The following is a 16482-nucleotide window of genomic DNA, read 5'->3' on the forward strand; positions in this document are numbered from 1 at the left end:
GAGATGCAGGTGTCATTTGGTTAGCCGGCAAGAAATGTGAATCACTTTGCTCAGACTGGTCTCACAGACTATTTGTATATACAAATAAACATGGTTTATTTGTATATACAGTAGGCCTACTGTAGCTATGATTAGCTATGGCGCACGGGTCTGTGTAGAGTCCAGTCCTGGACAAGACAGATGTTTTTATTCGGTTTTATTTACTGCAGTGTCTATTAATTACCCAAACGCACGGCTTTCCCACATTATATTGCTATAGAATTTTCACAAATGCCTTACACTACGTCATTCCCAAACATTCCAATGAATGTATGAAAATGTACAAAATGTGTCATTGTCACGAGTCCGACCGAGGGTGTTTCCCTTTCCCGGGCAGGTGGCGCTCGGCGGTCGTCGTCACCGGCCTATTAGCTGCCACTGATTGTTTTTCCTTCCCCTCCTTGTATGTTGAGTGGTAGCACCTGTGAATGTTTAATTAGTTTGTCTTTATAAGACAGCCGGCCCGCCTGGTTGTTGTGCGGGATTATTTCTATGTAACCTTCGGCTCTGTGGTATAGGCACGTGTTAGTGTCCGGTCGGGATTGTTTCCCATTGTACATTTTGATTCCCTGTGTTTTGGGAACGTAACGTTTTTGTGAGCACCCTGTGGTGCATTGGTGCGATTAAAAGACGCGCAGCATTGAACTCTCTGTCTCCTGCATTTGACTCCACACCCACGACACCCGGAGCATTACAGTCATATTCTTCCTGGCGGTGTATATGAAAATATTTTAATAAGAGTTCATGTTCCTAAAACGTTTTCACTTCCACTTTAACAGCTTTAATTAGCGAGTAATGATGCAATGTTAAGCCTCCTGCTTCTGGCTGTGAGTCTGTGAATGGGAATGCATGCTTTTTAAGATGTGGGATAGCATTGTATGTTACCATCTAGTAAATGTCTTTATACAGTATATTCAAACACAGGACCACCTTTCAGGGCTTGAGGTTAAAGCTTGTGATTCCTAGATTTTGAAAGCTGTGAGTAAGACTGTAGCTGTGGAAGGACTGTTTAGATTAAAATTGTCAAGGCAAATCACCTGTGAAGATTTGTCCTCTTTTGAGACTGACTTCTGACACAATACAAAACCGGATAAAGTTTGTTCCTTTACCACACAGGACAGATATGACAGGAACCTATGGCTTCTGAAACACAACCTCTGAGAAAACCAACTTCTGAGGACATTTACATCTCAACATACTGTACCACGGAAATGCCAGGAAACCAAATGACAGTTGCAACCGACTTCCCCTGAAGAAATGTCGACATAGTCTTGCCAAGCAGCGCAACAAAAGCTTTGCTGTGGGTGTGTCTGTCTGTGTGACAAACAGTCACTGGAAACGCTAGCTTTGTGTGTGAACCCACTCACAAACAGACACTGGTTAGAGCCTTTACATTCCAATGGCCTTAAAAGCATCCACATCTACATTAAAACAATTCTAATCAGCTGTGTTTGGGGAATATTAGACATCCAATCCCACCCTGCAGCCTGGTACCCAGTAAAAATATTGCTTGGCACGGGGTGGTAAGATATCTCACAGCAGAACTAAGGCTGTATGGAAATGTGTGTTCTTTGACCTGACTTAAAGCGGTTCTCTATTGAGTTGCTGGCAATGATAGCAGCCATGTTGGACCTAACATGTCTGTTGTGTTGATGAAAGCAGGTTTGTGGCCTTAATGAATGAAGTCATTAGGATGAGCCTTGAGGCTCCTGGTAGAGGCCAAAGTAACACACCCTACGCTACCTTGGTGGATCTGACTGTACACAGAAGAACTGGGTTGGGTACTCTGTCTTTTTCTTTCTGTGCTATTTTCTAATGCACACACACACAAACACGTGCGCACATACACATTTTATTAGCCAGTCAGCTGGTGCCTACAGAGAGGAGCAGGAGAGAAAGGATCCGTATGAAACAGAGTAGCATCCCTAATACACAAAAACAAAATATGGCACTATGAACAATTAGGGAAAGACAAAACAGTTTTGCTGCTCTACTTCAAAATCCCCAGCCTCCAGATACTTGAAACTGCCTCTGCTGCCTGGGGAGATATGCTGCTCGAAATATTGCTTTGCTACCAACCAAAAAGTTGTAAAAAAAATCCCATAGAAATGTAGTTTTATTTTGAAAGGAAAAACTTGAAGAGTTTCTCAGCATGGTCTCTGTCTAGCAGCGACACAATGCACCCAGCACTCAGTTCTAACTGCGTGTAAACTATGACAGGAAGTAACCGTCAGCATTTTAGGGACTATCTCTCTGCACCACAGCTCTCAGCTTGGGAGAGGGGCACATTTTTAATACATCACTTTGGCAGCTCAAATTGCTTTAAAAAGATGGGGTTCACACCATCTATAACTGTCCTTCTTTATCACACGCACACCCATCACACACACATGCACAGACCCACACACAAATATGCAGGTGTTAACACACACAAACCTCAGGTCATTGCAGGGTGGAAAACGAAGAGCTGAGAAAAGGTATAAGAGTTTGTGGAATGTGTGTTAGGGCAGCCCTGTTATTCCCCACTGCTCTCTTGCTGTGGTTTAACCCTCCTACTATACCTGGGTTTCGCTATTCCCCTCCTTTCTGACCAAACCAGATCAGTCTGTGTAGTTTCAGACACAGATACCTATGGTACGAAGGCAGAAGCACGTACGTCCTGGAGACAGCCAGCGAGACAGTCAAAAGACATTATAGAATCACTGACCATCACATACAGTACTGTAATACAATGACCAAAGGACATGTAAAAAGCACACAGACAAAATTCACATTATCAGTGATGTCATTTGTAACGTTCTACTCTCTAGTACACATAACCCTTCTCAGGGACACACTCACACTGTGGCTTAGATAAGCTCAAAGGCTTTATGACTACTTGTGTTGTATTACAAAATGTTCTGGCTTACCGACCTGAGAGGCTTTTGTTTTCATAATGTAAAGTAGATACGTATTGTTCTGCTCTCATGGAGAGATGTGACTGGGGAATGACGGTATAAAATTGTCCCACAGTGCTATAGGCCTTCAGTTAATTCAGATAGGTTTCCTTTCTTCATCAAGGCCAGTTATTCATCCTGTCTATCTATCTCTCTCGCGCGCACGCACGCACGCGCACACGCACACACCCCTAATCCATCTGCACCCTATCCAAAGATAAGGTCAAATATCTGCTGGTATTTTATATCTGATGGATGTTTGATGTATGATATCACTGTTAGGAGAGACTGTCAACCCAGTCAATGGAGGATCTAATTTCAGTTACCTGGTAACATTCCAAGACGATTGGTCCATCACTTTACATTCATGATAAACTAAATCCTAAATCCATAGACGTTGCATTTACATTTTATCCAGAGTGACTTAAAGTTAGTACATTAATCTTAAGATAGCTAGGTTAGACAACCACATATTATACTCACAATAAGTAAATGTTTTCCTCAATAAAGTAGCTATCAGCAAATTCAGCGCTATTAAGAAAAGACAAGTGCGAGCGTTAGTTCAAAAGTCACTTACACATCAGGTTTGCATAGTTTGCAAGTAAGCATTCAGTACCTCTCTCCATCTATTAGTGTAGTGTAGGGCTACTTGACAAACATAGCATGAGATCCAATATTCATACTTGGTCAAACATTGCCTCAACTTGGGGAATGGAAATTACATAAGAAAGAGACCCATTTACAGAGCGATAGGAGGAAGGAGACAAAGAGAGAGAGAGAGAGAGAGAGAGAGAGAGAGAGAGAGAGAGAGAACACAAACCGACAGGACACTAGAGGGATCATGTTGAACAGTATAACACTGAGTGAGCCATTCGTCTCTTTATTGATGGTATGCTTGACTGCTTGTCCACAGTGCACAAGCCAGGGTTAAAACACGCAATACAGAGTCTGCTCACTTTACAGTACGACAAAGAGGAAAGAGGGGCACTGGGGTTTTCAGAGTACGGTACATAAATATGAGTGAGTTTATACATGCACATAGAGAGCCACTGAACAGTCCTCTGGTTATTTACAAGCTGGTGCCAGGGGGATTGGGGGGTAGAGGGAGACAAGGCAAAAAACACTGTCTTAAAGGCTTTGCATGGTCAATCCGAGATCCAAAGTTGCTGCCTCTGCGATGCAGCCTCCGCAGAACATCAGGGCTTTCATACTGCCCTGCTCCGTTTAGCGGAGCAGGGCAGAGCTATTGTGAAGGAAGTTGTCAAGAAAGTGAGTTTGTATTTATACAGGATGTACCGCCCCCACCTACCATCAACCAATCATGTCAATGTGGAGCTATACGGAGCCCTCCGCATTGTTACAAAATTTGAGAGGCGCATGGCGATGTGGTAGGACGATTGATTTGGCCTCTGCATGCCTCTGAAGGCTCCGCAATTGCGTCACACCCTCCATACGAAGCCTCCGACCACATTTTTGGATCAAGCTTAAATTAGCTTAGCCAGTACTTGTATTGTGGATATGGTTTCTATCACGTGACCAGAAGGGGCAGAGCAGGTGAGCAGTAGAAACAGGAAGTGGGAGTATATTCCTGGCCGCTGAGGGCAGAGTTGATAGAGAGGGGAGAGAGGGATTAAGACCATACAGGAGCCAGCGACTAGCTATACATTGTCTGTAGAAACTGATTTAAGGCCAGTTTTGCGTTGTTTCCCAACATGGTGATTTGGGGAGGGGAAGCTGATCTTAGATCTGTGGTAAGTAATGTCCTAATCCTTTACAGTGGCTTTCTCTCTTCAGTTACTGGACAGGTCAAAACAACATTGGCAGGAACTCCACCCAGTCTACTAGTGGAAGAGGAACATAATCCACCATATTGAATCGACTATCCAGTCAGATTAAGTGGCTTACAAAGGAGAGAGAGCAAAGAAAGAACATCATTTTTAAAAGAATGGTACACAGCAAGGGAGTAGGGTGTGTTTGGGGTGTGAGGAGTTTGGGAGGCTGATTGTGGGAGCTTCAGGTGGCCAGCCACAAGCGTTCGTTCACATCTCTTAAGTTAAAATTGAGTTATTTTAGTTAATGACACATGATAGTATACACACTGTACAATCACTACTGAGCTGCCACTGGTTCCACAGTGGTGGGGAGAGGGGGTATCTGCATGTGGGGTTCAATACACTAACATTGAATACTGAAATAAAACACAGGGGCAACACACACACACATACAGACAGACCGACAGGGGTTAATGGTTCACAGTCACACAATGTACAAGGAACTTCACCTTTTTACAAAATCATACAGGATCCATTTAATAAATGCCTTTGGCTATAATTCTAAACATTAAATCAACACCGAGAGAAATATAACATAACCACACATACAATGGTGGCGGAGTTGGTGAAACAGGTGTGTATGTGTAATGTGTGTGTGTGTGTGAGAGAGAGAGAGATAGAGTGTGCGAATGAAAGAGAGAGCAAGTCTGTGTGTAAATGAAAGTGTGTCTGGTGGAGGAAAGGGTGAAGTGGCAGCAGAAGGGGGGAAATCTTCCCTCCCTTCAAAGAAAATAAAAAGTGCAAAGGAAAAGTGAATTCAAGTAACTTGTGCTCTGTCCACAGGAGAAAGGTGGGATGGGGGGGTCATGTGGTTTCAGCGGAGCCGCCCTATTGGCTTTCCCTGTGCTCCGTCAGGCTGAAGGGCGTGTCTGTGGGCGATTCCCCGCGGGCAGCTCTAGAGAGAAGCTCCACCCACTTGGCCTGGACTTCTGTATCCTGGGCGCTGAACAGCAAAGCCTGCTGGGAGTGACTCAGCTGGAACGCGTGCTTAAGCTCAGACTTCTCTGTTGCTGATGGCGCTACCACGCTCACCTCAAACCCCGGAAGGGGTATGGCCCGTGCCCCGCGAGAGTCCTGAAGAGACACAACAAACATGCCAATCAGAGTCAAAAGGAAGCATAACAGTGCAGTTTTCCCCTCCTTTAATGCAGGGGGATAGATTTTATTTCATAAGGCACATGCATACAGTGCATTCGGAAAGTATTCAGACCCCACAACTTTTTCCTCATTTTATTGCGTTACAGCCTTTTTCTAAAATGTATTTTCCTCATCAATCTACACACAATACCCCATAATGACAAAGCAAAAAATATTTTTGGACATTTTTGCAAATTTATTAAAAATAAAAAACTGAAATACATTATTTATATAAGTATTCACACCCTGCTATGAGACTCAAAATTGAGCTCAGGTGCATCCTGTCTCACTTCTACAACTTGATTGGAGTCCACCTGTGATAAATTCAATTGATTGGACATGATTTGGAAAGGCACACACCTGTCTATATAAGGTCCCACAGTTGACAGTGCATGTCAGAGCAAAAACCAAGCCATGATGTCAAAGGAACTGTCAGTAGAGCTCCCAGACAGGATTGTGTTGAGGCACAAATATGGGGAAGGGTACCAAAAAAAATTCTGCAGCAGTGAAGGTCCCCAAGAACACAGTGGCCTCCATCATTCTTAAATGGAAGAAGTTTATAACCACCAAGACTCTTCCTAGAGCTGGCTGCCCAGCCAGACTGAGCAATCAGGGGAGAAGGGCCTTGGTCAGGGAAGTGACCTACAACTCAATGGTCACTCTAACGGAGCTCCAGAGTTCCTCTGTGGAGTTGGATGAACCTTCCAGAAGGACAACCATCTCTGCAGCACCCCACCAATCAGGTCTTTATGGTAGAGTGGCCAGACGGAAGCCACATCTCAGTAAAAGGCACATGACAGCCCGCTTGGTGTTTGCCAAAAGGCACCTAAAGGACTCTCAAACCATGAGAAGCAAGATTCTCTGGTCTGATGAAACCAAGATTGAACTCTTTGGCCTGAATGCCAAGAGTCTCATCTGGAGGAAACATGGCACCATGCAGGGACTGGGAAACTAGTCAGAATCGAGGGGAAGATGAACGGAGCAATGAGATCCTTGATGAAAACTTGTTCCAGACCGCTCAGGACCTCAGACTGGGGCGAAGGTTCACCTTCCAACTGGACAATGACCCTAAGCACACAGCCAAGACAACGCAGGACTGGCTTCGGGACAAGTCTCTGAATGTCCTTGAGTGGCCCAGCCAGAGCCCGGACTTGAACCGGATCGAACATCTCTGGAGAGACCTGAAAATAGCTGTGCAGAGACGCTCCCCATCCAACATGACATAACTTCAGAGAATCTGCAGAGCAGAATAGGAGAAACTCCCCAAATATAGGCAGTGGTGTAAGAACTACTTTAAGAACTACTTTCAAGTATTTTTACTTAAGTCGTCTTTTGGGGTATCTGCACTTTACTTTACTATTTATATTTTACACAACTTTTACTTCACTACATTCCTGAAGAAAATAATGTACTTTTTACTCCATACATTTTCCCTGACACTCAAAAGTACTGTTACATTTTCTTTGGTTAGCAGGACAGAAAAATTGTCTAATTCACACAAGATAACATCGCTGGTCATCCATACTATCTCTGATCTGGCGGACTCACCAAACACATGCTTTGTTTGTAAATTATCTCTGATTGTTGGAGCATGCCCCTGGCTATCGATACATTTAAAAATGAAAGAAAATGGTGCTGTCTGGTTTGCTTAATATAAGGAATTTTAAAATATTTATATTTTTACTTTTGATACTTTCAGTATATTTCAGTAATTACATTTACTTTGATACATAAGTATATTTAAAACAATAATACTTTTAGATTTCTACTCAAGTAGTACTTTACTGGGTGACTTTCACTTTTACTTGAGTCATTTTCTATTAAGGTATCTTTACTTTTACTCCAGTATGACAATTGGGTACTTTTGCCACCACTGAATATAGGTTTGCCAAGCTTGTAATGTCATACCTAAGAAGACTTGAGGCTGTAATCGCTGCCAAAGGTGCTTCAACAAAGTACTGAGTAAAGGGTCTGAATATTTCATATATTTTTCTATACATTTGTAAACATTTCTAAAAACCTGTTTTTGCTTTGTCATTATGGGGTATTGGGTGTAGATTGATGATGAAAAAAAAACAGTTAAATACATTTTAGAATAAGGCTGTAACGTAACAAAATGTGGAAAAAGTCAAGGTGTCTGAATACAGTACTTTCCGAATGCACTGTAAGCTTCCTCCCCTCCCCCTCCTCTTTCCACAGTTTCTATCGAATCATACAAAAATGCTCATCTAACAATCATTAATCTTAATCTTTTGCCAGGGGATGTCAGCTTTCTGCCTGCCTGGGATTGTCGCAGAGAAAGGATTTTGTTGGGATTTTGGTCTCTAAAACGGAATGGGCAGAGGCTACAGGGACTGGTTTTCAGTAGCTTTTGGGGCTTTTACCAAATTGTGCCGGAAAATGGTTCACTACGCTGAGCTTTTAACACAATGCACATTAGTGACATCTACTGGTCGGCAATGAAAAACATTGTTTTATGTTCAAATAGACGTGTTTTCTACAATATTCAGCAAATCTCTGTGGCGTGGCGGTTAGTTGCAGGTTTAGTAGCCTACTATCAGTTACCATACAAGTTCGCAACCTTCCATCACGCTTCCATTTTTTTCTGTCAAAAACTGTAAATCTATGGCATTATTTAGGATGCTTAAGACAGAAGCTTATACTTCACTAAATAAAACTAATTGTTTGCACAACAATGTGCAGAAAGTATGGTTTCACATAAAACAATTTTCTAAATAATATGACTGCCGGTATTCGACCCCATTCCCTGTCGTCTGAGTGTTCTCTATCTGCTGAGATACCTTTCAGCTATAATGTTCCATGAAAAAAATCCTAACTAAAATTGTAAGTAGGGTGTCAAGTAGAGGTCGGTGTTTGAAAGCAGCTTGGAAACGAAGATAGCACCAGAACCACAGCGAAATCATTGGGGTCTCGCATTTGGCAACACACAGTTTGAAAAACCACGTGATCAAACGAAGCTTCGTACGTCATTGATGTCAAAGTAATGTGACTTTGAAACGAGCATCGGTACATTGTTTCGGATCAGTAATGCTTTGAAAACTGCATTGGAGCACTGGCGCTCCGGTATCAATCGTCCCATCGCTAGTTTTCAGCCCCGGTTATGTCTGCATACTGTACCTATACTATACAGTGGTGGACAGTGGTGAAGCACCCTGACGAGAGGGAAGAAGGTTTCCCCTAACAGTTATTATTCATTCCATCAATGGTTAAAATTCCACCTAGCAAGTCCCCGCCACCTTTAAGAAGAGGCCCCAGAGTGCCACCTCTGGTCACACAGTGAAATAATAGAGTAATACCGCCATGGTAATTACTGTATAATAATAAAGTAATAACGCCATGGTAATTACAGTGTAATAATAGAGTAATAACACAATGGTAATAACAGAGTAATAGCACCATGGTAATTATTGTAATAGAGTAACACCATGATATTTACAGTGTAATAGAGTAAGAACACTATGGGAATTACAGTGTAATAACAGTAATAACGTCATGGTAATTACAGCATAATAATAGAGTAATAACACAATGGTAGTAAAAGAGTAATAGCACCATGGTAATTATTGTAATAGAGTAACACCATGATAATTCTAGTGTAATAGAGTAATAACACTATGGGAATTACAGTGTAATAACAGTTATACCGCCATGTTAATTACAGCGTAATAATAGAGTAATAACACCATGACAATTACAGCTTAGAAGAATAACACCATGTTAATTACAGTGTAATAATAGAGTAATAACACCATGGTAAATACAGTTTATTAGAGTAATAACACAATGGTAATTACTGTTTATTACAGTAATGACGCCATGGTAATTACAGTGTAACAACAAAGTAATACCGCCATGTAATTACAGTGTAATAATAGAGTAATAACACAATGGTAAATAGTTTATTAGAGTAATAACACCATGGTAATTACAGTTTATTAGAGTAATAACTTCATGGTAATTACAGTTTAGAGTAATAACACCATGGTAATTACAGTGTAATAACAGAGTCATAACACCATGGTAATTACAGTTAATTTGAGTCATAACACCATGGTAATTACAATTTATTATAGTAATAACACCATTGTAATTACAGTGTAATAGAGTAATAACACAATGGTAATCACAGTTTATTAGCGTAATACCGCGATGTCAATTGGTTTATCAGAGTATTAACAGCATGGCAAAACGTTTAATAATAGAGTAATAATGCCATGGTAATTACAGTTTACTTGAGTAATAACACCATTACAATTACAGTGTAATAACAGAGTAATACCACCATGGAAATGTGTTTATTAGAGCAATAACACCATGGTAATTGGCGTACTAATAGAGTAATAACACCATGGTAATTACAGTTTATTACAGTAATAACACCATGGTAATTACAGTTTATTACAGTAGTAACACCATGGTAACTACAGTTTATTACAGTAATAACACCATGGTAATTACAGTGTAATAGAGTATTAACACCATGTAAATTTGTCTAATAACAGATAAATAACCACATGTTAACTACAGTTTTTTAGAGTAATAACACATTGTAATTATTGTAAAAATAGAGTGATAACACCATGGTAATTAGTGTAAAAATAGAGTTATAACATCATGCTAATTACAGATTATTAGAGTAATAACACCATGATAATTGCAGTGTAATAACAGTAATACCGCCATGGTAATTGCAGTGTAATAACAGAGTAATAACACCATGGTAATTACAGTTTATTAGAGTAATAACACCATGGTAATTACAGTGAAATAAAGTAATAACATCATGGTAATTACAGTTTATTAGAGTAATACCACCATGTTAATTGGGTTATTAGAGTATCACCACCATGGTAATTAGTTTATTAACAGCGTAATAACACCATGGTAATTACAGTTTGTAGAGTAATAACACCATGGTAATTAAAATGTATTACAGTAATAACACCATGGTAATTATAGTGTAATATAATAATAGCATCACGGAAATGTGTCAAATACAGGGAAATACCACCATGGTAATTACAGTTTAATAATAGAGTAATAACACATTGTAATTAGTTTATTAGAGGAATAACCACATGGTAACGACAGTTTATTAGAGAAATAGCACATTGTAATTATTGTAATAATAGAGTAATAACACCATGGTAATTAGTGTAAAAATAGTTATAACACCATGCTAATTACAGATTATCAGAGTAATAACACCATGATAATTGCAGTGTAATAACAGAGTAATACCACCATGGTAATTACGGTGTAATAACAGAGTAATAACACCATGGTAATTACAGTCTATTAAAGTAATAACACCATGGTAATTAGTCTAATAGTAGAGTAATGATACCTTGGTAATTACAGTTTCTTAGAGTAATTCCACCATGTTAATTGGGTTATTAGAGTAATACCACCATGGTCATTAGTTTAATAACACCATGGTAAATACAGTTTATTAGAGGAATAACGCCATGGTAATTATAGTGTAATAACAGAGTAATATCGGCATGGTAATTACACTGTAATAACCGTGTAACAACACCATGGTAATTACAGTGTACTAGAGTAATAACACCATGGTAATTACAGTTTAATAATAGAGTAATAACACATTGTAATTAGTTTAGAGGAATAACCCCATGGTAACAACAGTTTATTAGAGAAATAACACATTGTAATTATTGTAATAATAGAGTAATAACACCATGGTAATTAGTGTAAAAATACAGTTATAACACCATGCTAATTACAGATTATTAGAGTAATACCACCATTGTAATTACGGTGTAATAACAGAGTAATAACACCATGGTAATTACAGTTTATTCAAGTAATACCACCATGGTAATTAGTTTATTAGATTAATAACACCATGTTAATTGGGTTATAAGAGAAATACCACCATGGTAATTGGGTTATTAGAGAAATACCACCATGGTAAATAGTTTAATAACACTATGGTAATTACAGTTGTTAGAGTAATAACATCATGGTAATTACCGTTTATTAGAGGAATAACACCATGGTAATTACAGTGTAATAACAGAGTAACAACACCATGGTAATAACAGTTTATTAGAGTAATAACACCATGGTAATTACAGCTTTTCAGAGTAATAACACCATGACAATTACGGCGTAATAAATGAGTAATACCACCATGGAAATTAGAGTAAGACCATCACGGCAATTACTTTTAGAGTAATAACACCATGGTAATTTCCGTTTTTTAGAGTAATAACACATTGTAATTAGTTTATTAGAGTAATAACCCCACGGTAACTACAGTTTATTAGAGAAATAACACATTGTAATTATTGTAAAACAAGAGTAATAACACCATGGTAATTAGTGTTAAAAGAGAGTTATAACACCATGCTAATTACAGATTTTTCGAGTAATAACAATGATAATTGCAGTGTAATAACAGTAATACCGCCATGGATATTAGTGTAATAGAGTAATAACACCATGGCAATTACAGTTTATTCAAGTAATAACACCATGGTAATTACAGTTTATTAGCGTAATAACAGCATGGTAATTACAGTGTAATGGAGTAATAACAACATGGTAATTACAGTTTATTAGAGTAATTCCACCATGTTAATTGGGTTATTAGAGTAATACCACCATGGTCATTAGTTTAATAACACTATGGTAATTACAGTTTATTAGAGGAATAACACCATGGTAATTACAGTGTAATAACAGAGTAATATCGGCATGGTAATTACACTGTAATAACAGAGTAACAACACCATGGTAATTACAGTGTACTAGAGTAATAACACCATGGTAATTACAGCTTTTTAAAGAAATAACACCATGACAATTAGAGTGTAATAATAGAGTAATACCACCATGGAAATTAGAGTAATAACACCATGACAATTAGCGTAATAATAGAGTAATAACATGGTGATTACAGTTTATTGAAGTAATAACACTATGGTAATTACAATGTAACAGATGAATAAAGCCATGGTAATTACAGCTTATTAGAGTAATAACACCATGGTAATTACAGTTTATTAGAGTAATAACACCATTGTAATTAGTGTAATAATAGAGTAACTACACCATGGTAATTACAGTGTAATGGCAGAGCAATAACACCATGGTAATTACAGTTTATTAGAGTAATAACACCATGGTCATTTGTTTATTAGAGTAATAATACCATGGTAATTAGTGTAGTAATTGAGTAATACCACCATGGTAATTAGTTTAATAACACCATGGTAATTACAGTGTAATAACAGAGTAACAGCACCATGGTAATTTGTTTATTAGGGTAAAAACACCATGGTAATTACATTTTACTAGAGTAATAACACCATGGTAATTACAGTGTAATAATAGAGTAATACCACCATGGAAACTAGTTTATTAGGGTAATAACACCATGGTAATTACAATGTAACAGAGTAATAACACCATGGTAATTACAGCTTATTAGAGTAATAACAACATGGTAATTACAGTTTATTAGAGTAATAACACCATGGTCATTTGTCTATTTGAGTAATAACACCATGGTAATTAGTGTAGTAATGGAGTAATAACACCATGGTTATTACATTGTATTATAGTAATAACACCATGGTAATTACAGTGTATTATAGTAATAACAATATGGTAATTACAGTTCATTAGCGTAATAACACCATGACAATTACGGCGTAATAAATGAGTAATACCACCATGGAAATTAGAGTAAGACCATCACGGCAATTACTTTTAGAGTAATAACACCATGGTAATTTCCGTTTTTTAGAGTAATAACACATTGTAATTAGTTTATTAGAGTAATAACCCCACGGTAACTACAGTTTATTAGAGAAATAACACATTGTAATTATTGTAAAACAAGAGTAATAACACCATGGTAATTAGTGTTAAAAGAGAGTTATAACACCATGCTAATTACAGATTTTTCGAGTAATAACAATGATAATTGCAGTGTAATAACAGTAATACCGCCATGGATATTAGTGTAATAGAGTAATAACACCATGGCAATTACAGTTTATTCAAGTAATAACACCATGGTAATTACAGTTTATTAGCGTAATAACAGCATGGTAATTACAGTGTAATGGAGTAATAACAACATGGTAATTACAGTTTATTAGAGTAATTCCACCATGTTAATTGGGTTATTAGAGTAATACCACCATGGTCATTAGTTTAATAACACTATGGTAATTACAGTTTATTAGAGGAATAACACCATGGTAATTACAGTGTAATAACAGAGTAATATCGGCATGGTAATTACACTGTAATAACAGAGTAACAACACCATGGTAATTACAGTGTACTAGAGTAATAACACCATGGTAATTACAGCTTTTTAAAGAAATAACACCATGACAATTAGAGTGTAATAATAGAGTAATACCACCATGGAAATTAGAGTAATAACACCATGACAATTAGCGTAATAATAGAGTAATAACATGTGATTACAGTTTATTGAAGTAATAACACTATGGTAATTACAATGTAACAGATGAATAAAGCCATGGTAATTACAGCTTATTAGAGTAATAACACCATGGTAATTACAGTTTATTAGAGTAATAACACCATTGTAATTAGTGTAATAATAGAGTAACTACACCATGGTAATTACAGTGTAATGGCAGAGCAATAACACCATGGTAATTACAGTTTATTAGAGTAATAACACCATGGTCATTTGTTTATTAGAGTAATAATACCATGGTAATTAGTGTAGTAATTGAGTAATACCACCATGGTAATTAGTTTAATAACACCATGGTAATTACAGTGTAATAACAGAGTAACAGCACCATGGTAATTTGTTTATTAGGGTAAAAACACCATGGTAATTACATTTTACTAGAGTAATAACACCATGGTAATTACAGTGTAATAATAGAGTAATACCACCATGGAAACTAGTTTATTAGGGTAATAACACCATGGTAATTACAATGTAACAGAGTAATATCACCATGGTAATTACAGCTTATTAGAGTAATAACAACATGGTAATTACAGTTTATTAGAGTAATAACACCATGGTCATTTGTCTATTTGAGTAATAACACCATGGTAATTAGTGTAGTAATGGAGTAATAACACCATGGTTATTACATTGTATTATAGTAATAACACCATGGTAATTACAGTGTATTATAGTAATAACAATATGGTAATTACAGTTCATTAGCGTAATAACACCATGGTAATTACATTGTATTATAGTAATAACACCATGGTAATTACAGTGAAATAGAGTAATAACACCATGGTAATTACAGCATAATAGAGTAATAACACCATGGTAATTACATTGTAATAGAGTAACAACACCATGGTAATTAGTTTATTAGAGTAATAACGCCATGGTAATTACAGTGTAATAAGAGTAATATCACAATTGTAATTACAGCATAGAATGAGTAATATCGCCATGGTAATTACAGTGTAGTAATAGAGTAACAATGACATGGTAATAACAGTGTAATAATAGAGTAATAATCAAGTAATAACACCATGGTATTAACAGTGTGACAGTCAGCCAGCTGAGCAGCAGAAGCTCCATCTGAGGTCAGATTGAGGACAGACAAATCCCCCTGACCCAAATCTACTGAGTACAGACAGTGGGAACACACATGACAAGGACACAGACTTTACAGTACAGGAGGTGTAAAGCACATTGACACACAAAATATCATTGATGGGATGAAAAATAACTGACCCTGTGTCACTTGTTAGGGGAAACCTCTACCTACATATACAGGTGACCTGGGCATGGAGACAGGATGTAGACAAGACAGCGGTACAAAGACACTAATAAACAGACAGACAGACAGGAACACAGACACAGATAAAGACAGACACAGGTGTGTGTGAGTTTAACCCTTACCTGTCCGCTGGTCTGCAGGTAGAGCACCAGTGGTTCAGTCTTGGTGATGGCCACCCAGGTCTTGGTCCAGCTCTTGCCCTTCTCCTGCACCTGCAGCTGGGCACACAGCAGACAGTTGTCCCCCGACAGAGACACCTGCTTCTGGAGAGACAGAGACACACACAGGAGGCAGAGTTAAAGGCCCAGTCCCAAAGTTGATCTACTGCAGTGGGTGCCAATACTCAAATAATATTCTATAGTTCAACACAATTACAGTAGCTCTTTCCCCATGCACAAACCAACGTTTGGAATTGGAATTCACTTTCACTATCAATTCTACTTTTAATTCAAAGTGATAATCAGCCTGGACGTTTAAGGGGCACTCGAGGATAAAGGTCTGGGACATTCGCTTACATAACAAACCTGGTGTCCAGCATATTGGAAACATTTATTGGGAGATTTGGACATGGACAGGTGTTCATGCTTCTGCCCCACTGTTACTGATGTGGTGCTGTAGCCCCCCTTGGTGGGAAATAATACCACTGCAGATCACTGTCATTATGGTACTGCTACTGTGAAAGATCTAGTTTGTGCGTGTGAGACAGTATAACCCCAAGACAGACAGATTAGACTGCTC

General features: G+C 38.1%; 1 protein-coding gene across 4 annotated transcripts in view; it reads right to left on the reverse strand.

Annotated features, from left to right (window-relative positions):
* Positions 1–3814: 3814 nt before the first annotated feature.
* Positions 3815–16482, reverse strand: part of LOC139416258 (FYVE, RhoGEF and PH domain-containing protein 3-like) — a 98748-nt gene continuing 86080 nt past the window's right edge. For all 4 annotated transcript variants that reach the window (XM_071164702.1, XM_071164703.1, XM_071164705.1 and 1 more), the window contains 2 exons: positions 15867–16007; positions 3815–5881 (listed from right to left, as the gene is read on the reverse strand). In XM_071164702.1, the coding sequence (XP_071020803.1) occupies positions 5636–5881; positions 15867–16007 (387 nt within the window). In that variant the 3' untranslated portion in view covers positions 3815–5635. The remainder of the gene's footprint in view (positions 5882–15866; positions 16008–16482) is intronic.

This window comes from Oncorhynchus clarkii, chromosome 9, assembly GCF_045791955.1.
Source record: "Oncorhynchus clarkii lewisi isolate Uvic-CL-2024 chromosome 9, UVic_Ocla_1.0, whole genome shotgun sequence".
Taxonomy (NCBI): domain Eukaryota; kingdom Metazoa; phylum Chordata; class Actinopteri; order Salmoniformes; family Salmonidae; genus Oncorhynchus; species Oncorhynchus clarkii.